We start from the raw sequence: 23,429 nt of genomic DNA on the forward strand, positions 1-23,429 counted from the left end.
ATTCAAGCCTGATTTTATATACTTGGCCATTTTTTGTAAATCATTCAGATTTTGCAGGCTTAGCAACGACACTATTCTCTGCACTGTGTCTATTTTACACAACGTCTTTTTTTACTTAACAGGGACTTTTAACGCCCAAAACTCATTTCTCATGTCCTATTATCTTGAAAGCAACTGTAGCCATGGACACAACCGTGCACAATATCACGCTTTGGGTTCTGGAAATGATGAAATGATGAATGCATTTCCAGGCGGCGGGCTCAAGTTTACATCATCAACATCAAACGAAAATGTCTCGCCATTCAGCCGCCATTTTGGCTACACTGATGGTTTTGTGTGTGTGATTACGTGGTGTTATTAAATAAGTATAAAGACAGGGATTAAAGTGGCAATTACAGAGAAGGTGTGCGCACATTTTATTACTTAAAAACTCTCTCATTTTGCGCTACAAGCTCACTCATGCATTTAAGCGGCACTTTAACGTTTGTGTTTGTTGCGTGAAATTATAGCTCTTTTGATGGCAGATGGGACCACACACTTAAACGCGCGCGCACACACTTTGTCGTACGTACCATGTCGGAGTTGTCGACAGCGGAGAAGTGGCTGTCGCAGTCGGCCCCCTCGAAGTGGACCGTCCACGTTCCGGGCGAGCGAGGGTGCGGCGTCAGCCGGCAGAAGCCTGGTGGGGAAAAACAAAATGCACCCACGCAAGGGAAAAAGTTACACAATGTCTCTCATGCATAGCACAACGAAATAATTGAAAGCTGTTAATGGCAAAACTTAACTCAACTATCAAATGTTAATTAAGACAGTTGATGTTATCAAATAACTGCGCTGCTCACATCTACACGGGGACACATTTGAACCATGGACACTGATGAGGTTGGGGATTTTTATTTTTTTTTTAAACACTCCCATAGAAACTCGTAGAAATGTCTGATGTATTTCAGTTTCTTTCACATCAAGCATGTCAAACATTTGAACTGACACTTCAAAATTCCAACCAAGAATCAATATTTACCACAAAAATGATATTTCCAGCGTCAAAAGAGCAATATTTGCTCATGAAAAGGCAATGTTAAAGCACCAAAAGAGGCTATATATTATCACAAAACAAAATATGTGTTTCGCTTTTAAAACACATTTGACCATAAAAAAGGATACAATAGATGGAAATCATTGCATTGAAAACACTATTTGTTTAGGTCAGGACCATTATTAATTTATTTTCACTAAAATGGACAATTTTTCCTTGAAATAGTTTTTCCCGTAATTGTAGTATAATCAGGCTCGTTCCTCATCGTAACTGCAGCAATTTTTAAGCTCCATTCTTGACGGTCTGTGTCAAATATCTAAGTCGGCGAAGCGGTGTCCTGTGCACGTAAGCGGCCTGCGTGCGTACCTCTCTGCAGCAGCGGGTCCAGGAAGTCCTGCAGGCCATTGGGCAGGCTGCGCACCACGTCGCACGAGTAGCCGTCTTCGGGCAGGAGGAAGGGCAGCTGCAGGTCAGGGTCCTCCTGCAGCTGCACCTCGCGGCCGTCGCTACGCGCAAGCTCGTCCGCAGTGTTCTCCGCCACCGCCACCACGTGGTCTATCAGCTCCTTTTGAGTAGAAAAATCGATGATGATAAAAATAATCGTTGGGATGCCTAATTTCGATCAATATGAGGAAAGTCAAATTCAATAATATGTTTTGGGAATAGCGTCTATCTAGGAAAGGACGTTGGGGTCTTACGGGCGGGATGTAAGGCTCGTCGGGAGCACAGTGGTAGTTGGTCATGAGCGCGTGGAGCTGCAGCGAGTTGAGCTTGAAGCAAGTGCTGTGGATGTTCTGGACGTCCTGCATGGAGTACTTGTCCATGGTCAGGAGGGTGGTGGCCTGGAGGACACACATGTACATGCACAAGTCTTGGACTAGCAAGTTTTTTTTCCTTTTTATTTTTAATTTTTTGTGGGAGAATAAAAAAAAAAAAAAGACTCACTCAAGTTTTTTTTTTTTTTTTAGTTTTTTTAAATTAATGTATGTAATGTAGAATTTTTTTAATGTAAGATTTTTATTTTTTTTAGATTAGCAAGAATTTTGTTCTTTAAAAAAAATGAGAATAAAAAAAAATAAGCTAGCAAGTTTTTCTTTTTAAATTTTTTTATAAGAATTTTGTGTGCAAAAAAATTTGACAAAAATTTTTTTTAAATATTTTTTCTAATTTAGACTAGCAAGATTTTTGTTCTTTATAAAAAAAAAAATCGGAATAAAAAAAACCTAGCAAGTAAACACGATTTTACCACTATTAAATCCAAACTATTGGCGCGATCGTTCAATTTTTTGGTGGAGAATTCGGTCTAATAATTTCAGAGTAGAGGTGGGCATGTGGTTTGCGTGGTGGCGGCGGCGGCGCTACCTGCACGATGCGACTGAGGTGGCAGTCGGCGGCAAGCTCCAGGCCCTGCTTCTCGGCCCAGGCCTCGATGTGGCTGAGCTGCTGGCGCAGGATGGCGCCCCAGTAGTGGCAGCACAGGCCCGACTCGCTTTCTGTCACCAGCTTGTTGAAGAGCCACATGTTAATGAAGTGGAAAAGCTGCGAGAAGAGCTGGATGGTCAGCGCCGCGTTGACGCGACAGCGCCGCAGCAGCGACATGGCGCCCGTCAACGTGTGCAGGACGTCCTCTATAAAAACATAAACAAATATTTGGCTATGGACTTCTAATATTGAAAGGTAACTGACATTTTTTTTTAAATCCTTTACCTATCTTGGGTCTCTGAGGATTGTGCTCCTCCGGGTCCTCCAGGAAGGCGGCCATGTAGTTGTTGAGGTCGACCTGCAGGCATTGGACGAGGTACCTGCCAACACACACCCACAAACGATTCATACAATCCACATCTATCTGTAATGGAACAGGCTTTTTTGCTGATATATGGAGTCATACTGACTTGAAGGCCATCTGGACGAGGTGCGCCAGGACGTCCTGGGCGTCCAGCGTGATGCGGCTCAGGTCGCGGTCCTGCTTGATGAAGTTGAGCAGCTCCGAGGCGTTGGCCATCCAAAAGGCCAGCGCGCCCGCAATGTTTTTCTGCTTCTGCAAAGTCGCAAACACACGCAGAGAAAACCGCCGAGATGTTACGTTACGATGATTTCGTTACAATTCTGTCGGTTTCGGTGGCAGCCAAGAGCGAGTTGTTACTTGAAGGATAGACTCATGCCCAGCAGACTCCGCCCCCTTCTCTCCCCACACAAAGGACTGGTCATTACTGTCAGCCAATCAATTGACACACTAGTGACCAGTCCTCGAGTCAAGATATCAAGTCACCAGGCAGCAGCCTCATCCTCCTCCGCGAGCACAACTTTTTTTGTATTAATGCTCATCGGCGCCTCCTTGTGGCCATCTGCATTTCCTTCAGGATCAATGCTGACACTTCAAAAAGGCTTTTGGACCAAAGTCCACTTGATGACGCATGATGCTAGCGCTGCAGCTAGCAGAGATATTTTTAGAATTCATTAACCTAGCAATAACGTCATAGATTTATCAATTATTCAGACATAAAATTACTTCAGCAACAACAGCAACACAAACTATGCAAGGTGCACGTATTGTGTCCACTTAGGGTCACCTCACATTGAAACACTGTAGTATCTGTGACTTTAAAATGTGTGTGTGGAAAAAATGCCTGTGAAGCTTCGAGGCACACATTTTTGCTTAAAATTTTGTAATCAAATGGGTGGATTAGTTTGATTAATATTCACGATTTCAAATTGGGTGGCTAAATTAGCCATTGATGTACAATAAACGGCTTAATCAAGTTTGCTTTTTACAGCAAATTGTCAAAACATTGAACTTTGACACCAATAGAAGGCATAGGCAAAATAAGATTACATTACATTAGACTGTATAATAATATAAGAATATTTTTATATGACAAAAGAAGTTTTAAGATTTTTGCATAGCGCGTTTATGTAAGATTTTTATTGGCTCAGAGGCCACGGCCATCCTCGGCTATGAGAGGCCACAACAACAAAAATCGTACAGTATGTATCAATCTTTTTACGGTTTTGCCATCTTAATATGGGAAATGGAGGAGGACAGGGCTTGCTATCTGAGGAGCTGGTTGGTTAATATAATCCACCAATCAGAGCGGGCACTCATCTATCCCTACCCACCTTGGGGAGGTGGGGGGAGGAAAAAAAGTCAAACGGACCAAAAACAGAAGACAAACGAAATCATCATTGGGGGGCAGCAGGGGGGGTTAAGGAGCCGAGTGCATCCAAAATAAAAAAGTTTTCAAAAAAGGAACAAGAGGCAGATGAAGCGTTAAAAGAGTCTTTCATACACAAGCGTCACGTCACACAGAAGACGCAAGGATGCAACCACTGCACGGGGACGAGCATTTGGTTTCAACTCGGCCACTCGGGATTCTTTTTTTTTGGTTTAGTGGCAGGCAGGCAGGTCCCGGAAGCTGAATGGAATCATTAGTGGTGATGACGTCTAGTTTCCCGGCTGTGGAAGGCTGCGTTACCGTCTTTTACACTAGCACCTTGACTTACGAGATCTATTTGTTCCATAGCCAAGCTCAGAAACTAATCGACTTCAAGTCTATATATCAAATCAAGTCTATATAAAAAATAATCTTTTGGTATGTGTCTTTAATCAAGAAAATAGCACATAAAAGTGAAGGTAAAGTAAAAACAATTGCTTTTATAAAGTGCAACTCTTGTACATACTGTTGTATTTGTGTGTTGGATGTGAACCTTTTTCTTTCACTTCACTTTGTATCTGAAGCTCGATGGTAATTCAAATTTTCACTCAAAACACAAAGCATAAAAAAATGATATCTATTTTTTTCATCAAAGTGACAACTGTTAACGTGAAAAACTCCTAAGTTGGGGCACTCATAAGTCAAGGGACCACTGTATAATTATCGGCGTTTGTTTTATTAAACATTTCTGTTAGAGTGGCAGCAATAAAGAAGCAGCAGCAGCAGCAGCAGCAACCACCAATGGGGGGGGGGTCTTGTGAAAGAAGCATGGAAAGGACAGAAAGAAAGAAAAAGGCAGAAGAAATGTGACGAGGTTGGGCGACCTCTAAGCCTACTTAGCATATTTATAACTGTAAAGATTGCCGCAAATTATCAATATTTTGGAGGGTTTAAGTAAGATTTTCAGTCCTGTAAAATATCAATATTTTCTGTTTTAATTCATTAAATTTGAAAAATAACACATAAAAAGTAACTATTATCACCAAAAAAAAAAAAAACATGACTTTTGTAGCTGGCATTTCAAAAATGCTAACACAATTGGAAAAATTCCATATCATATTTGACAAATCACATAGCGCATGCTATACTTGTGTGTAATAAATAGAAGAAAATATATATTTTTCATTTGCGACAACGTGACACAAGACAAGATCTTCTGAGCAACTACAGTCACTTTACATTAAAAATAAATCATCTCCATACCAGAAATAACCTTGGGTAATGAGCCACATGCTGCTTCATCAGCAACTATGGGCATTCTGCATTTGTGCCACATACAGTACTAAAGAGTCATTTGTTTTGATGCTCTAAAATGGTCATTTAATGTTCAAATGTACATAAAAGTGTGATGACAGGGAATGACGTTACGAAGGTTTATATGAGCAATTTTAATTCATTTAAAGAATATTTTAAATCGCCCTCCCTGGAACGGAGGAAGAGAGAGAGTGAGAGAGAGAGAGGGATAGAGAGAGAGCAAGAGTCTCATGATGTGCTATCCTACCTGATCCCCTTCAGGACTTTCCTGCATGGACGGAGGAGGAAGAGGAGGAGGAGGAGGAGGAGGAGGTAGGACACGTTCACAGGACAGAGAGAGAACACGTCAACAGCTACACTATGGTAACACACACACCCACCTAACACACACACACGGTCATGGTTGACAATGACAAGTTTGTCCTTTGTCATATTCAAAGATGACGAGCATCTTTTTGTTCAAGGTCCTCGCAACTGTAGAAATAATTCCAAGCTTCTGTCCATTGATTTCATATAGTGTTTGTTTGCTCCCATTTGGGTTGCGCTGAAGTCGATCCTAGCTAACATTGAGTGAAAATGAAGAGGCAACATTTTAAGGGATTGCCGAAAGAAGCTATATTGTAACTGTTAAGACTTTTTTTTTTGTCATTATTAGCCAATTAAAAGTGATGAAACTCAGAGCCATGCGGCATTATGTTACATCAAGATTGAAAGCTGTTTTTAGACAATAAATAAAAATAGGTTAAATCAATTTAAGCTTGTTTTGTTCAAAAGGAACTGGTCGCATTTTGAGGCTCTAAGATCTTCAAGAAAGAATTTTTGTGAAGACGATGCAACCACACTTATTTGCTTTTGGGAAGTATCAAATAAATAAGCAGTTAGATTTTCTGAAAAGTAGCTATTTTGGAGATGTGAGAATTGTATGTAAATATACAATATGTAAAGTGCCTTGAGATAACTGCTTCTCACCATAAAAATAAAACTGAATTGACCTGAACTAAACTTAATGAAATTGAATTAACAGCCGTGTAATTTTCTGTGTTAACTGGGATTTTACCATCCATAAAATAAACCGTAAACTCTCCATACACTCATTTGCACATTAGCTTTTGCGCTAGCGGTGACAGACGTACAAACGACAACTGGCGTCACAGAGGTGAAGTGTGGACAGACAGACATCTAAATGCCAGCTCATTATACGCTCATTATGACAACCGAAAAGTGCGGCGTGCGCAGATCCGACGCGGGGGACAAGACGACGAGCGTGACGAGCACTCACCTGGATGACGCCCTCCATCATGCTCACCATCTTGTTGACGATGGCGATGACTTTGTGTGTGCGCTCCGAGGGAGACATGTCGGGCCGGTAGGCGGGCGACAGCACGTAGCGGCACGCCATGTACAGGACGTAGGTGGGCGACAGCTTGAAGTGGACCGTCGAGCTGTTGGTGTAGTTGATGATGGCCGACAGGAACGTGTCTTCGGCTGCGCACAAATTTGCCAAGTCGGCAAAAATACAAGGCTCGGCGTTGTTACTTATTCACCAGGAAGCTAATATGTCATTTGTGTTAGCAGGGATGTGATTTGACCAAAGTGAAATTATCTGAAAATTTAGCCGGGGGTCTGGGTTTGTCTGGTCTGGCTCATGGGTTTTCCGTGTTTTTAAGTACTTTCAATGCACTCACATGACAAAGAAATAGACAAAACAACAGCATAAATTTCCAATGTATATTGAACTATCCCATATAAAATGGCAGTTTTAGTCAACTCAAAATCAGTCACATTCAAAAACATTGGATTTGCTTTTAAAAACTATCACTGAGAATATCATCATATCTAACTAATGTGATTACTAAGTTAACACATAAATAATGTTGAAGAGTTCAAATTTCATGAACAAATAATTGTATCATGACCAAATGAAAAGTAACTCATATTAGAGCATACCACAAATGTCTTTGTTATAGCAGAAGATGTTATCTGGCGGAGTCATGTGCATACACAATGAACTACTACTAAAAAAAATAAAATAAATAAATAAATAAAATAAAATAAAATTAAAAAAAAAAAAAAAATCGGATTTTTTTGGGGGGGGGGGGGGGGTAGATAGAAAAAGCGGAATTCAAAAAAATCACATCCCTGTGTTAGGGCTGGGCAATTAATCAACATAGTCAGGATTAACTTGTAATCCATTTCAATTATGAATAATTAGTCAATATTTGGCAAATTAAAAAAAAATAATACAAGGTAAAGAATTAACAATTTTTTGTGACTCAATCTGAGAATTTTTTAAAAGTGAAAGTTAACCTTGAACATTTCATGACCTTACTAGTCTAAACAAGACATTCTGATTAATATTACATTTGTGGAATAAGAGTTATGAAGCAAAATCATAATGTCATGTTTAGACTAGTGAGGTCACATATAACATATTATTGTCAAGAAATGTTCATGGTTGATTTCCACTTTAAGACCATTTGGCCTGGGCCTTAGTTTGTGTCAAGTACAAATTTGGACTCACAGTTTTCTCTGAACTCGATGCTGGCCGGCAAAGTTAACTCAGGCCGGTCGGCCGAGCCGTCCTGCAGCTCGCCTCGAATCATCGGCTTCACCATCCCGCGCTCCATTTCTAGCTTCCCCGAGCTCTGCATGTACACACACACACACACACACAAACACACACACATGCGAGTGTGACCTCGATTGCTTTTAGGCAGGTCACGTTCGCTGATATAAACCGTGTGTGTGTGTGTGAGTGAGTTACCTTGCTGGTAGGCATGGCAGCCCCACTGTGGACGTCTCCCTGAAGGTCAAAGGTGGTTTCGTGAACACTGCTGCAGCACACATACATAAACAGCACGTCGGAGGACGTCGTATTATGGTCAACAGGAGCTCACAGCCAACACAAACACACGATCATCACAATATGATAAGAGTCCATACAAATACTAAGTGATTGACATGGAGGTGCGGGTCCCAACTCAGCTGAGTGGGAGCAACATTCTAGAAAACAAAACGCCCGTGTGGTAATAATTAGCACAAAACTTTCCCATGCGTTTCTCAGTCGGGAAGGCGGAGACACTTGGAACGCCGCCTGGCACAAACCGCAATTTGCGTGGTCGGCGGAGTCAAGTGAAAAGATGGCAGCACAGAACGTCATGTTTGAGGAGGTGCACGCATGCTATTGTACGTGCGCGCAATATTTGAGGCGTTGGTGTTGGCTGCAAAAGAAGACGATGCCACGGCGCTTGTTCCAGGACACGCGGCTAAACGTGACTTCCAGCTGTCAAAAGCAGCGCAGAATCAAGTTTGAAATGTGTGGGAAGGCAAAAAAAGACTAAGCAGTGTTTAACGTGACAAATTCGATCACTCCACTTTCCCAAAACAACTCAGAGGAAACTTGAGATGCTTGTTAACATGACAAAAGTCATCCGAAACCTACACGCAGAAAGAACGTCTCTATCAACATGTAGCCACTCATTTTGACAATTCCCTTTTTTTACTGACATGTGAATGGACAAACCTGTTCCCATTCAAAAGCTCCTCGGTGGAGGTAATCAAGACAAGAAGAAGAGTTAAACAACTTTACCACAAGCGGTGACCACGTCTCTCAATCATCCGTCACTGCCACCAAATACAATTCCAAAGATTTTTGTTGCTTTTCATTCTTGTGCTCTCGTTCTTGACGGCCGCGCGAGTGTGAGAACCGAGGAGAAGGAAAAAGATGAGGAAGATGATGATGACGAGGTGGCTCCACCCTGCACCACGTTGATGAGATTAGAGGGCCCGAGCAACCTTTGCTCCGAGTCTCCTCTCATTTGCTCTGATCCGTCGCTCCCTTCATCTCAAACCTCATCATGGTCTCCCCCCCCCCCCTCACAGATGGTGAGCATCTCCCACTGTCACTGACTACAACCACAACCACACCGGCTGGCTTTACAATTCAAAACAGATCCCAAAGCAAAACACTGAGTCTGACTTGAACAACACTCAACAAAAATAGAAATATCATGCAACGCTTTTGAATCAAAACCTACAACTAGAATTTGATTAGTACTAGAACAAGGACTCTAAAATCCCGAATATGACTATAACCACAACTTGTAACTACGACTACAACTCGTACTAGAATCAGAATTAATCGCATGAATTCAATAGGTAACTTTAGAAAAAAAAAAGTGAAAAAAAAATCCTAAGTTTTCATACACTTGTTAACATGAAAGTGGAAAAAAAATGTTAAACTAATAGAAATATGTCTGCATCTTTTCATAATAATTGCCAACATTGATTCAAAATTAAAAAGATGTACTGTACTGTAAAAAAAAAAGAATGTGATATTGATTTGTGTTGGTCATTTTTCTGCCACCAGATGGTATAATTGCATTTGTAAGACGTTGGTGACAGCTCAGTGCATTTTCTTTTCATATCTATCTAATCTTTAACACGAAGTAACTTGTGAAATTCGGCACATTTTTAAAATTGTAAAACACAAATTGACCCCAGTCTCCACAAATATATGCATTAATATTAAATTTATTACTGCTAAATTTTGATGTGGATGTGTCTGCTGCGTTGCGACTGGAATTCCCCCAGTACAGGCCTTCCGAGGAAGGGGCGGTCATTGTGTTACAAAAATTGGTGGCGTTAATGAAAGTTTAAATTAACTCAAAATTAACACACAAATTTTGACACCCCTGGTATTAACATTACAGCTTCAAAATGACCTTTTTTAAAGATGTTTGGAAAAATAAAATCAGTGGGGGGGGGTTTTATTCAACACAATCTATTCTATTTTTAATCAATATAGAATATTTGATACATTAAAAAACATGTATATGTTAAGTTAAAATAACGATAGAAAGCGAAAAACAAAACAAAAACATTAACCTTTTCTACACAATGCCCATAAAACGTTTGACTCCAAGTAGTGCTTTCCCTCACCCCGACTTGTGCCTGGCGCGCATGACGGCGACCGGCTCCCTCTTGATGCCCTGGTCATAGAGCGGGTCGACGAACTTGAAGATGTGCGCCGATCCGAAGCGCAGCGTGGCGCCCGAGCGCAGCGCGGCCGTCTCGACGATGCGCTGGCCGTCCACGAAAGTGTCGGCGTCGGGGCCGTGCGGCGTCACCGTCACCAGGCCCTCGCTGTGCGTCAGGTTGCAGTGGTGAGGCAGCACGCCCGGGCCCAGGAGCTGGCGGCACACGCGCGACTGTCACAATCGCTGCAACGGAACGTTGAGGGGCGGGGAAAGGAGAATTTCGTCTCGAGTACCTGGATGGCGCCGTCCTCGGTGCAGTCGGAGCCCACCTCGGTGATGCTGTGCTGGAGGCGGTACAGCTTGGGTTTGTCCCGTGAGTCCGACCCATCTGCAACGCGACGAGGCACTAAATGACGGGTGCAGCTTCAAAAATATTCATTAACATGAAAAAAGCATAAAAGTAAAAACTACTAATTACCAATTTTTGACCTTCTAATTAGTAGATTAACACCTAGCAGTTCACAGTGGGTACTCCTGCAAGCCCCTGACCAATAGTTTTCAGCCTGGATTCGGGTTTGAATTTCTCGCCCCGTCTGCGGATGTGACATCATGCACGCATTGTGTACGTGTAGGAGGGAGTGTGCAGTGTCATTTTTCAGTCACAGGTGGCAGTAGCGATTTGATACTCAGCTTTAAATTTAAAGGGATTGAGACATTTTCAACAGTAAGAAGATAATATTTTGTCTATAATTAATGTGATAACGTCATTATTTTTCATGAACAATAAAAAAAATTTAGAAAGTAATTTTGCCGCTTGCTGTCTACTGAAGTACTGAAGTGCTGAGGAAGCAGGTAACGACCAATCATGGCTCAGTTTGCTGACCAAACCCAGAAAACAGGTGAGCCGTGATTGGTCGTTACTCGTTACCTATTTCCTTAGCAGAGGTGATGTCATCTTCAGTCGACAGCAAGTGGGAAAATGTGCTTTTAAAAGTATTAATTGTACATTTAAAATAATGAAGTTATCAAATTAAGTCCGGACAAAATATTAACTTTTTACTGCCGAAAATGGGTCAAGTATCCCTTTAAGCACAAAATGTTGAATATCTAAAAATGAAAAACAATTGGCCGTTATTTCCTCTATGATATTCAGAATTGTTTTTCAACCAAGCAAAAATACAAAGTTATTTTATTTTATCCTATTTTGTCACAGTGAAACCCGTATCTCCAAAATGTCTACTTTCCAGGAGCATCTCAATAAATATGATATAAAACAGTATATCATGTCTCTTCAAAAACAATTAAGTTTTACTTTCTGAATTGAACAACTAATATTATTGACCTTTTTTTTTTTTAGATGCACCTGTATATCTTGCAGCATATTATTCATATCATTGCATATTAATATGCACTGCGCCTTTCAAATAAACAATCCTAGTAATCAAAATTTGTGGTTGGATGGTCTGGCAAGCCAGTACGCATTGGTTAGTCAAACAAAGTTTAGTACAAGCAAAAGGAAGAAAATTAGCACAGTGAGGAGAAAGGAAAAGTCGACATCTGTGGTGACGGGGGGGGAAAAAAAACTGAGGTTTTCTGATACCCAATCATTTGCTCAGAGAGCTGCGTCTAAAAATACTGCAAAAATAAGGACGGCGCTACAAGTGTATCGTGTAAAAAAAGTCAACACCTTCCCAAAACCTTTTAATGGACTGCATTTCTACTTTTTTCATTTCCGTCACTAACATTCACTTCAACTGTGTTGCCACTTTTGCATTTACCAAAAAAAAGTGTTGACAAACTTTAACATTACACAGAGAGGGTGTGAGATGCACTTTTTACCTTCGTGATGCCGATAGGCGTAGTAGGCATAGTGATTCCCTCGCCCTATGGCAGGCAGGCACAGGAAGTAGAAGACATGCACAAGGACACGCACGCGCACACGCACACACACACGCAGAAGCAGTGCCACACCATGCCACCACAAAGCGGGAAACAAAAAGAGCACAGGGTGAAAAATGCAGCGTAACCTCGTTAGGCAATCAAATGACAAGAGATATTATTATGCTCCCGTTGGGGGTGTTAAAAGTGTTAGTGAGATTGTGTGATCGACAGGGAGGGGGAGGGGAGCGGAAACAGGGAGAAGGAGAAGCAGGGTCGGGAGCAAGAAACAAGCCTGGTTAAGGGGCAAAGCTAAGTTAAGTTGGTTTATGTGGAGTTTTTCCCAGAGGGACTATCCTGCGACTTAAGTGTCCGATTGCGTCTCAAACTCACACTTTGTGGCTGCATCGTCCGTTTTGGCATCTTAAGTATCTTCCTGACATTTGCACCACTGATTCAAAGAGCACCCCCTCACCCCACATATTTTAAAAGCAAAAAAAAAAAATCCCCAATTTTAAAGTTGGAATTCTGGCAATTATGGATCTCCATTTCACGTCGGGATTTCCTTCATTTCCAAGTCAACAAAGTGAGGATTTTTTTCCAGGCCAAAACGTTGAACATTCCCATCATATTCCTTCTAAAATTACAGGGGAGCAGTTGGCATCGAGTACGCTGGATCGAGTTCAACATCCCTTAAGTGAATTTCACGTGCGATTAAACTTCCAAGTGACATCTGGACTCCTCGACATGTGATTCGCTTGAAGACCTCACCTCTGTTTGACCCGACTACGCCTGTTTGCGGCTTCAAACGGGTAACACTGACACCTGCTGGTCACCGCCTGCCGCCAAGGGCTTCAAATTCAATTTGGTTCAAGTGTGCAAGCCATTGAGTGTGTGCACGTGTGTGTGCGTGCATGCGTGTGTGTGTGTGTGTGTACCCGGGCTCAGTTCCACCAGGTAAGGCAGTTTTTCCGGCGGCAAGGACCCAGAGCCGTCCTTCCCTTGCAGGATCTTGTCATCTGCTTTCCTCGTCTTTCTCATCTGGTAGTCAGGCGGTCTCTTCTTCAGCTGGAATACCAACGCACCTGCACACAATATAATACCGCAACAAAAAAACGCACACATATTTAAAAAGGAGACACATTATCGAAACTGTACTTTTAACTCATTCAGTGGCAGCTCCTTTTGAGCTCATTTTACTGCCAGATGTTTTACGGCATTCTCGTTCAAGACCCATGGAATATTGGGTTGAATATAAGCAACGAAGCTTCCAGAAAAAAAAAATGCTTTCTGCTTTTTCAGTTCAGAAAAATATTCACTGGCATATATTCTTTATCCTCTGTGGGGGAAAAAAACTGTTAACTACAGAGTCACAAAGTAGATGAGTCAAACTTTTGTTTGTGTTTTGCATTTTACTGCCCCTAGTGGCCACTTCGCACAGCTGTAACAGATTTTTGGTACTTTTCATTTTAACGCTAAAACTGATTTGAGATAAAATGCTTTCTGCTTTTTCAGTTCAGAAAAATATTCACTGGCATATATTCTTTATCCTCTGTGGGGGGAAAAAAACTGTTAACTACAGAGTCACAAAGTAGATGAGTCAAACTTTTGTTTGTTTTTTGCATTTTACTGCCCCTAGTGGCCACTTTGCACAGCTGTAACAGATTTTTTGGTACTTTTCATGTTAACGCTAAAACTGATTTGAGATACAAAATGTTTTCCGTTACAAGCATGGCCACAGACCCTATTAAACTCTTATCTCAAGGCACCACTCGTGCAATGTTGGCAATGCTGCACAAGGGAGCAGCACAGACATGCAAACGCGAGCTTGCCTCTGTCAGCAGGCCAATCCCTGAAGATCTGCAGCGGACACTCGGCGTCATCCAGGATCACCTCCTTGCCAGATTTGTCATCTTGCTGCACAACCAACAACGACACAAATGTGATTTTGGGACATTTTAGAAACATTTATGAAATGGCTTTCTTTTCCATCCCACAATTTTCCTGCCGTTACAGCACAAACGTGTCCCGTTGACCAACAGTTGGCAACTCGAAAATATTACGGTGCCTCATGAGTACCGTTGCTTTGTGTTGCTTTTCTGCGCACACATACACACACACACACACACACACACACACACACACACACACACACACACACACACACACACACACACACACACACACACACACACACACACACACACACACACACACACACACACACACACACACACACACGGCCCTCCCCCAAACAGGCTGACATGCGAGCGAGCCAGCGTGCTGCCGAGCTCACTAACCTAATGGAGTTTTGCTGCGCCGCCACCTCATCAGCAAATTACAACTATAAGCAGTGTGTGTTTATAGTGCATGCATGTGTGTGTGTGTGTGTGTGTCTCAGGAGGCTGTGGGGAAGACAGCCAACACTAAGCATCTGCTCTCTGCTATCGCTGCATGAAAGTCACTAAATTGCTTTCCTCCCAGAGGTTTTCATGTTGTGTGTTCAATAGCACAGTGAGTGCGTGCGTGCGTGTGTGTGTGCTAGGCATGGTTGCGCGTGCGTGACCTTGGCTGCCCCACAGCCTGTGACAAAATGTGGCGTTTAAAGACAGCGCCTAAAGTGTTATCTCACGTCCCCCGGCAGGCACAGCTGGCTGGCCTTGATTAGGGCTGGGGCTATCAAATGTTTTCCATTATTGTGGCAATTAATACTATTGAGTATTCGAGTGACTAGATAACAGTTAGTTTGCAGCGCAAAATAATACATGTAGCGCGTCGCTATCAGCAGCATTGTCACGCTCTACACTTTAGGGTCTGTGACTTTGAATGTGTGTGGCTTGAAAAAGGCGGGGCCAGGCCTGGTGAGTGACAGAGTCTGCAGAGTGTGTATTGTTGTTTTGTTTTATTTGACCATATTTCCTGTTTTGTTTATACTGGCAGGTAGTAATTACATAATTTTGTATCATGTTGAATTCAAAGGTACAACAATTGATTATTTATTATTTATTTATTTTTAAATTGCTGTATACTCTTACCTTGTAACGTTGAAACCTAGTGTAGGTCTTATGTCATATACTGTAAATGTAATATTGGACTATTGATTTTGAAATGTGTGTGCGTTTCTAAGGCGTTTTTAATTGACGTATATTGCACATTCGATAATGTACTGCAATGTTGTGGAAGTGCCCAACTGGGGACTGAAGTTAAAAAATAGCTCCAGCTATAACATCTAAATCTATGCATCAAATCAGCGGCAAGTTTGTAACTATGTTTGACTGAAATAAAAATTGGAATTTGATTCATTAACATTTAATGGATTATTAAATTAATTGATGCGCCGTTTAGACCTCCATTAACTTAAAACTGTCCAAATCTCAGATTTCTGTAGATTAGAGCAGACCAGAATGAATAAAGTACGGACATTTAAAACAGCTCTTTTTATCCGATTAATTGAAGTAGAAAAAAAATTAAAATAATTTTTTTTTTTTTGTTTTTTGTTTTTTTTTTCTTTTACAGGAGAGCTCAGTATTGTTCATTCGATTTGACATCATCATTGCTCTCCTTTTTTTTTTTTAAAAAACAACAAATCAATTTAAAAAAAATTAATAAATGTTTTTTTATTTATTTATTTTTTTTTATTTTAAATACATATACATATACATATACACACAAAATAATTGTTAGTTGCAGCTCTAAAAAGAAAAAGAAGGGAAGAACAGGGTTTCCATAGTTACCCGGGCAATGCAGTATTCTCGGGGATTCTCCTTCTCCAGGCCGTACTTCTCCAACGCTTCCACCACGGCAAAGTCGGCTGTGTCCCGGGTGGAGAGCAGGATGGTCTTGTAGGGGATGTTGGGCTTCAGACTGTCGGCGTAGATCCGCAGCGTCCCCCCTGCGAAGAGCCACACCAAAAATCCAATGCATTAAAAGCCCTTCCCATCACGTCGGGTCTAGTAGACCCGAGGGAAGACTGAAGAGAGGAATAAAAACTGGACGATCCACTTTACAACGTCAAGAAGCAATCGATGGAGCCGCTTAACGACTCGCGACGCCAGTTCACGTTTTCATTTGGGGGCTAATGAGACAGTTGGTCGTTATGGCACACCTTAGCGAGGGAGAACAACTCAACTGTTTTGGGTGACTTAACGTGTGAGTGAGGCATTTAGAAAGCCATGGCCAAGTTTAGCCTCATGAATGTGCACAAGTACGGAGAGTTCACACAAACGTTGTGCTTGTGGTTGACCATTCACAAATTCCCCATTCGTTTCCCTTTGTTACCCGTGCAGTTTTGTGCTTATAATTTATTTATTTCTAGTGAATCATTTTTATGTTCCGTTAAAATATCACAGTCACTGTCTGCACGTTGTCGTACCCGAGTCCGGCCGCCCGTCGCTGCTCATGAACTCCTGCATGCGCTTCTCCAGCTTCTGTTGTCTCCGCCTCTTCATCACCACCTCCGGGTTGGAGATGGTCCTGGTGAAGCTGGTCTCGGGCATGTCCTTGTAGACCTCCGCAGCCAGGCGACTGTCCCTACGGCGCAGGCACACAATGCAAGATGGCAGAAAGCGTCTGGGAGCGGCGGAACCTTCCGCGAGACGATTGCTCTACCCGTCATCTCGATTGGGCATCTGCTCGTCGCCGTCCGTTATCCGGGCAAACTCCTTCTCCCGCTTTTTCTCTTTCTTCTTCTCTTTTTTGGACAATGTCCTTTTGAAATTCTGGATCACGCCGTCCTTCTCCTTCTCTGGGCCGTTGCTCTGACTCTTCTTCAGGAAAGGAAAAAAACAACAGGAAATTCAGGAAATTGGCGCGCCGTAGTGGAAATTTGAAATTTGGGTAGACTTGTGTACAGTAGTGGCAGATGGTTTACTAAGTTAGGGTAGATTGGTATACTTTGGTGCTGGGTGGGTTTCAGTAGTTGGGGTAGATTGGTGTACAGTAACAGTGGGTAGATGTTAAAGCTTAGGGTAGATTGCCATTTATTCCACTTTTATGTTGAAATGAAAAATTGCATATTGTATATTTTGAAAATGTTACATTTTATTGTACATTTAGAACAGATCAAATTTGTGATTAAATATGAGTTAACTATTGAATTTCAATCGCCTGACACCTCTAGTATTAAACATCCAGCCCTGTTTTCAGACCTTGGGCAGGATGTCGTTCTCATTCTTGAGGACAAATCGTCCTTCTCTGTCGTCTTTATTCCAGTTGAGCTGAACAACCAGCGGCTTCTCGTCCAGGTCCAGCTGCCGCTCTTCTAACACACACACACACACGCACACGCACACACACACACACACACACATAATCTTACCACCAATTGGTCGCTGTTCAAAAAGTCCTTGGAGGAGGACTGGTGCGTACTCACCACCGCTGACGTGGACCTCGTAGAGGGAGTAGCGCGGCGACGACAGCATCCTCATGTCGGGCCGGAACTTCTCGGCCAGCGTTTCGATGACGTCCTGAGTGGTCGCCGTGCTGGACACGCGGATGCACTTGGTGGCGAAGTTGCCGGCGACGCGGTCTTGGAAGTAGAAGCGCATCACGCCGTGGAACTCCAGGTCCTGCAAGTGACACACACACACACACACTGTGTGGGTGACTTGTGTTTTCTGAATGTTGGTAATACCTGCTAAACATTAGGCAAGGCCCCTCTCTGTCCATTTTCAAAATTAGTCACATTTTTATTCTATGGCTTCATGGGTGCAATTTTTCTTTTCTTCTTCTTTTTTTTTTTTAGGCAACAATGCTGACAACTGACAAGTAGAACAAGCACAACACATTTATATCACGTGTGGTGGCTTCAACATGAAGGAACTGACAAACAACAACAACATATTTACGCAAAAACGGAGGCCACTCCTTATTTTCCCTTCTCACGCCTCTCGCCACACGTGACTCAATCAAACAGAGTGGAAACAGTGAGCGCCGTTTTGATAGCAAGGGCGGGGTCGGGAATGTGTGTGTGTGTGTGTGTGTGTGTGTTGTGATTTACTGGTGGAATGTGGGTCACGGAGGGTTGCCGTTCTCCAGCTTGCGTAACCAGCGGCGACTGTTACCGCGGAGACGCCTGCCCGCTCCGACTCGCAAACAAAAAAAAAGGACAACGCTGCGTCTGACAAACGCATTTCAGCCGAGTTCAAGCGCAGGAAAGACCAGCGTGTCCTACTCGGAAACGCGCGAGGGTGGGGGTCATGTTTGCAGGACGACGCACACCCACGCAGGCGCCGAGCTGCAGGTCAAAGTTCGCCACGCCACTCCTGTGGTCCAATCCTGTGATTATTCCCATGCCAAAGTCCACTTCCTCATCTTGGCGCCAGTCATTTTAAAATCCTCTCAGCTTTTTGGTCCATTGGAAATTCATGTCAGGAGCCAACAACCAATCAGGAGCTGCCAGTAAGTCCAGTATATGACAAGTCACAGTTAATCATCAGTGCCAGCCTTTACCGTCAAAAAGATCATCATAAATAAACTGTTTTCAAACGCTACATGCTAAACGAAAAAAAGAAGCTAAAAACAAATCAACGTGATTGCCATATAACTTCAAAAGTGGTTACCGTTATGGCAGAATTTCTAAACTCCGACAGCTATGAGCTTCTTCCTAACTAAGATTTCAAAACATGTCGGAGGCTGAACACAAGCAAGTTGCATTTATCCTTTCCCTCCAATAATAATCCACAAGAAGAGCTTTTCAATTCCCACGGCGGCGCACGAGTTGACGTCAACGAATAGCAGGCTCGATCCACGTGTGACACACGCACGCACGCACGCGCGCGCGGACACAAAATGTGGCGGATTCTGAGCATAATGACTGTGAGTGATACCTGCGGGGGGGGGGGGGGGGGGCAGCGTGACGGGACTATTTATGTCACACACAAATGCTGAAAGTAGGCCAGCAGTGCAGATAAGACATATACAACCAAAAAGAGACAGTAAGTCAAAGTTTACACAAAGTTAATATCACTCACAACAGGACAATGGATTGCAAATAGGGACGGCCATTCATAAAATTTCCAGGGGAAAATTAACAATTACTCATTCAAACAGTTCTTATTTATGCCGCTCCCAAATTTACTGTCAAACTAAACTCAAACTAAAGACGATTGCACATTGTGCATTTAAGCTAACCCGCTAGCTTTATTATTATACATTAGAATCTTCTTCACGTTATAAACTAGTTGAGTCAAACAACAACCCCCTCCACTGGTGCAGCTGAGTATTGCACTCCATTTTGACAAATTGCTTCAAGGCAGGACTGATAATCAGTTGAATTATACGTTTCAATTTGCTGTTGTTTCCCTACAGATCTACTTTTAGAATTTCTTTCTTAGAGCTTTGGAACGAGGCGACTCGATGAAATAAAATTCCGTTGGGCTTCACGTTTCATCTTTCTCCCACGCTGCCTTTCTTCTCACAGTTTGGATGTAAATCCAGGCGGAGGTACAGAACCCTCTGGAGTACGTCCATATAAGCGCATGTGACTACATGTGGGAGTCACGCGGGGGGGGGGGGCGGTGAGCTAGGTGACGGTGACGTCCGACTCCTGTCTGGGTTCAAGGTTCACAGGGCAAAAAAGTATTTTCTTCACTCTCACCTGGTTACTCACTACGAGAACACAAGTGAGAGTTGCGGTTCTGTAATGGCATTGTGTGACTTAATTATGCATGAGTGTGGAGTTGAAAAAAACGCAGGAATTCACAAGTCACTCTTCTCCCTCAAGTAGCCTCTAAGGCGTGCGTGTGTGTGTGTGTGTGTGTGTGTGTGTGTGTGTGTGTGTGTGTGTGTGTGTGTGTGTTATCAGGTGTTAAGAAAAGAAAAGCAGAGCTCACGTTACCAGCACGACAAGTCAAGTTCTCAAGACGTACGAGTACCTACACATTGCGACGACACGGTTGACCTTCGTGACCTCTTGTTTGCCATTACTCATTCCCTGCCGGCAGTTTTCAAAGCGGAGTTCACCATATTGAGAGCCATTTTACAAAATATAATGAAATAATTAAATTATGAGAGTGTTAAAACATTGTCTAAAGAATGAGTTGAAACCACGTGACGTAGCAAAACCGCAATTTTACAGTGAGCTCATATTTTTGTTTGGGTCTATGAACATGCGGGCGGTGGCGACATTCAGTCAATGAACAGCCGCCGTTAGCGCGGCGATGCTGAAAACTTCAATTTGGATTCATTTGGCATCTTGAAGATGAGTTTGAAGGGAGGAGAAGGACTTTCTGGCTAAAACCAGAATAGATTCCTGCGGCTGTGCGTCATCCCGCTCGCCTCCACGCACACACAAACATGCACAGGCTTACTAAAATGAAGTGTGTTCTTGAGTCAATATTGTTGTGGCCCCACCTGCAGCAACACGGGGGGATTGGCCCGTAAGCCCGTGTCTAAGGTCAGCGGGAGCGAGCTTTCGAGTCGGCTGCGGAGGAGGGGAAGCTCAATCGGCCTCGGATCCCAGCTGAGACCTCTTCAAAGGCATCAAACGCGCGGCCAAGACAATAACACGGCACGGGAACAATCCGAGACCTGAGGGTGCGGTCATGTGATCGTTCTTACGTTTTCGGGATGGAAGGCTCGAAAAATGGTTCATGAGAGAGCGAGGCTGGAAATAAGGTTTCGCATCGCTGTTTGTGAGGCACCACATCAAAAATGGCAAAACTGTGAATCAACCGCCGAGATGCTTTGCCACAACTGCTAGCGAGCAACGATCTTCGGCTTGCTACTAGTGCGCTAAACGGGTTGCGGGGTCGCTCTCAAGTCAGTAATCATTTCCTCTGTGGCGGCGAACACGCTGCATTTCTGACAGGTATCGTTCTGGCGATTCACGAAGGGAGGACGAGGAAAGACGGAGAAGCCATGCTAATTGCTAAGCTAACACGGGAATTAAGTGCTTCACACAACAATGAGCAGTAAAATCGCAGGCAATTTAATCAGGCAAGAAAAGTCATATTAACCGTTTGAAATGTTTTCAGGTTTTGTCGGTACACCGCAAACATGTCGCCATCATCGGTTGAGCTTCACGACAAGCTGAATCGGCAGAATGGAGGCTTGTTTGTCGCCAATGAATGAAAAGGCACAGAGTTTCTTTGTCTCAGGTGAGTTTCTGCTTGAGTATCGAGCGCAAGCACACACACAAATACACACACATACACACACACACAGACCGCTGATTCACACAGCCCACCCTGGCAAAGCAATGCATTGTGGGAAGTCGCAAGGGGCAGCTTTAAATCACCTCAGGTGGGACAACGAGCCCACAAATCAGACTTGCCCGTCACTCGCTTCGTTAACAGCGAGTGAGGATCAAGGCTGTGTGTGTGTGTGTGTGTGTGTGCGTGTGTGCGTGTGTGTGTGTGTGTGTGTGTGCGTGTGCTTGCAAGGCCAGCCAGGTCTAACAAGTGAGGCGATACATGACAAGCCAAACGAATCACAACCCATAAAAACGCAAGCTCCCTGGTAAATGTAAATATTAAGTAGCACCCTTTCACGCTGTCGCTTAACGGCGCCATTTTTGTTTTGAACGTTTTCCCACGTAATAACGGGAAAATCGATTATTCGAATGATCCGATTTGAAAGAATAAATACAAAATATGCATGTGAGGGGCAGGTGATATTTTTTGTCCACTTGAGGTCACCAACCTCACATTCTACACTGTAGTATCTGTGACTTTGAAGGTGTGTGTGTACTTAATTTGGAATGAAGTTGCGCTTTAGTGAGTTTTATTTGAAAGAATTTGTCCAATAAATCCCAATTTAACCATGTTTCAGTCGTGCCCATTTACTGCGAAGCCATGAAAGGCGATTTTTCAGTCCATGTCTCTACCATTTACACCTCTTACGTGATTCTGGACAGACCAACAGCTGAAACAATGGGAGGTTTCATCGAAGAGCCTCCCAGTAAATCAAACATATGAATCCCATCATTTTTAATCCCCAAGTGCTACAAGTGGGGGCGCCACCCTCCCTGACCGACATCCTGTTCCTCTCCGCTCCCATGTTTGGCGTCACGCTCGGGCCCGAGGCCTGTCAACGTGTTCGCTGGGTCCACAGGATGTGGAAAGTCTTCTGCTGTAATTAACTGCCGGCTAATGGGGTCTTTAAATTCCGTCACGCGGGACACTTGAGATTTCTTTTAATAACTTATGAGGAGATTCACAAGTTGAAAAGTGCCCCATTATGTGGGAATTCATCATCCTCTTCATAACCAACGGCCACTTCCGTGTGACAAAACGTGAACCTGACACCCGGCTGACACGGTTGCCATGGCGGCGCGACGGTGTCGGGTTTCCCGCGGAACTGCTCCGCTTCTCGGGTGTCTCAGGTGGACAAACAAGGAATGAAAAATATTCTGGATTAGTGATTTGAACACAAATGTGCTTTCTTTGAGGATGTAAAAAGAGTGCGCGTTTGCACCTGCTCCTTGATAATAAAAAAAATAAAAATAATAAATAATAATAATAATTCTCCAAGTTCGATAGCAAACATGGACAGCGTGTACAGTATGCATAACAGCAACACTTAGGACCCGTTTAGGAGCCCAAAAAGGTTCATTTAGGAAAAAATGGCCCCATTCCAAACTCAAGGTTTTCCCAAGAGCAATTTTTGACATTTGTATTCTGACTGCACGCCAGCTTTTTTTTTTTTCTTTTTTTTTTTTTTACTTACGCATTTATTTACGCGTTATCGACAACAGGCCTAATTTACAAGGTCCCTCGCTCTTAAATTCCGCATGGAGGAGAAACGCTCGTCGTACTCGGGAGGCAATTAATTTCCTCTGATGGGCCGCCAGCGTGGGATCGATACGGACGGAAGCGGAAAAAAAAAAAGAAAAGAAAAAGAAAAAGCCTCCCTAAGCAGTCTTCCCACTCTCGTCTGAGTGAGTCAGGATCTAATCGGCTCATGTGTCACAATTTGGCGCTTCCATGTGGAGTCAAAGGAATGCCTGGAATGCAAATGGAGTTTTGCTGCTTCCTGATAAAGACGGCAGGTCGCTCGGCGGATTGTCTGTGAATGCTTGGGAACTTAATAACACCTTAGCACTTGCAGGTAGCAAAAGTCACACTGGTT

The 23,429-nt window shown here is 43.1% G+C and overlaps 1 protein-coding gene across 20 annotated transcripts in view; it reads right to left on the bottom strand.

The window, feature by feature from the left end:
• The window catches only part of afdna (afadin, adherens junction formation factor a), a 50,479-nt gene that overhangs the window by 20,848 nt on the left and 6,202 nt on the right, over nucleotides 1-23,429 (bottom strand). For 15 of the 20 annotated variants that reach the window (XR_013289463.1, XM_077552843.1, XM_077552842.1 and 12 more), the window contains exons 2-21: nucleotides 17,731-17,926; nucleotides 17,507-17,619; nucleotides 16,968-17,125; nucleotides 16,732-16,889; nucleotides 16,094-16,251; nucleotides 14,192-14,276; nucleotides 13,298-13,444; nucleotides 12,321-12,365; nucleotides 10,775-10,869; nucleotides 10,444-10,694; nucleotides 8,267-8,336; nucleotides 8,024-8,147; nucleotides 6,782-6,987; nucleotides 5,750-5,770; nucleotides 2,929-3,074; nucleotides 2,744-2,838; nucleotides 2,399-2,664; nucleotides 1,735-1,878; nucleotides 1,403-1,601; nucleotides 573-679 (exon numbers count right to left, since the gene is read on the bottom strand). Coding sequence is in view for 19 of the 20 variants with exons in the window: in XM_077552843.1 (XP_077408969.1) it covers nucleotides 573-679; nucleotides 1,403-1,601; nucleotides 1,735-1,878; nucleotides 2,399-2,664; nucleotides 2,744-2,838; nucleotides 2,929-3,074; nucleotides 5,750-5,770; nucleotides 6,782-6,987; nucleotides 8,024-8,147; nucleotides 8,267-8,336; nucleotides 10,444-10,694; nucleotides 10,775-10,869; nucleotides 12,321-12,365; nucleotides 13,298-13,444; nucleotides 14,192-14,276; nucleotides 16,094-16,251; nucleotides 16,732-16,889; nucleotides 16,968-17,125; nucleotides 17,507-17,619; nucleotides 17,731-17,926 (2,784 nt within the window). In the remaining variant the exon portion in view is untranslated. The remainder of the gene's footprint in view (nucleotides 1-572; nucleotides 680-1,402; nucleotides 1,602-1,734; nucleotides 1,879-2,398; nucleotides 2,665-2,743; nucleotides 2,839-2,928; nucleotides 3,075-5,749; nucleotides 5,771-6,781; nucleotides 6,988-8,023; nucleotides 8,148-8,266; nucleotides 8,337-10,443; nucleotides 10,695-10,774; nucleotides 10,870-12,320; nucleotides 12,366-13,297; nucleotides 13,445-14,191; nucleotides 14,277-16,093; nucleotides 16,252-16,731; nucleotides 16,890-16,967; nucleotides 17,126-17,506; nucleotides 17,620-17,730; nucleotides 17,927-23,429) is intronic. The other 5 variants (XM_077552844.1, XM_077552845.1, XM_077552841.1 and 2 more) reach the window with 4 other exon arrangements.

This window comes from Vanacampus margaritifer, chromosome 19, assembly GCF_051991255.1.
Source record: "Vanacampus margaritifer isolate UIUO_Vmar chromosome 19, RoL_Vmar_1.0, whole genome shotgun sequence".
NCBI classification, from domain to species: Eukaryota; Metazoa; Chordata; class Actinopteri; order Syngnathiformes; family Syngnathidae; genus Vanacampus; species Vanacampus margaritifer.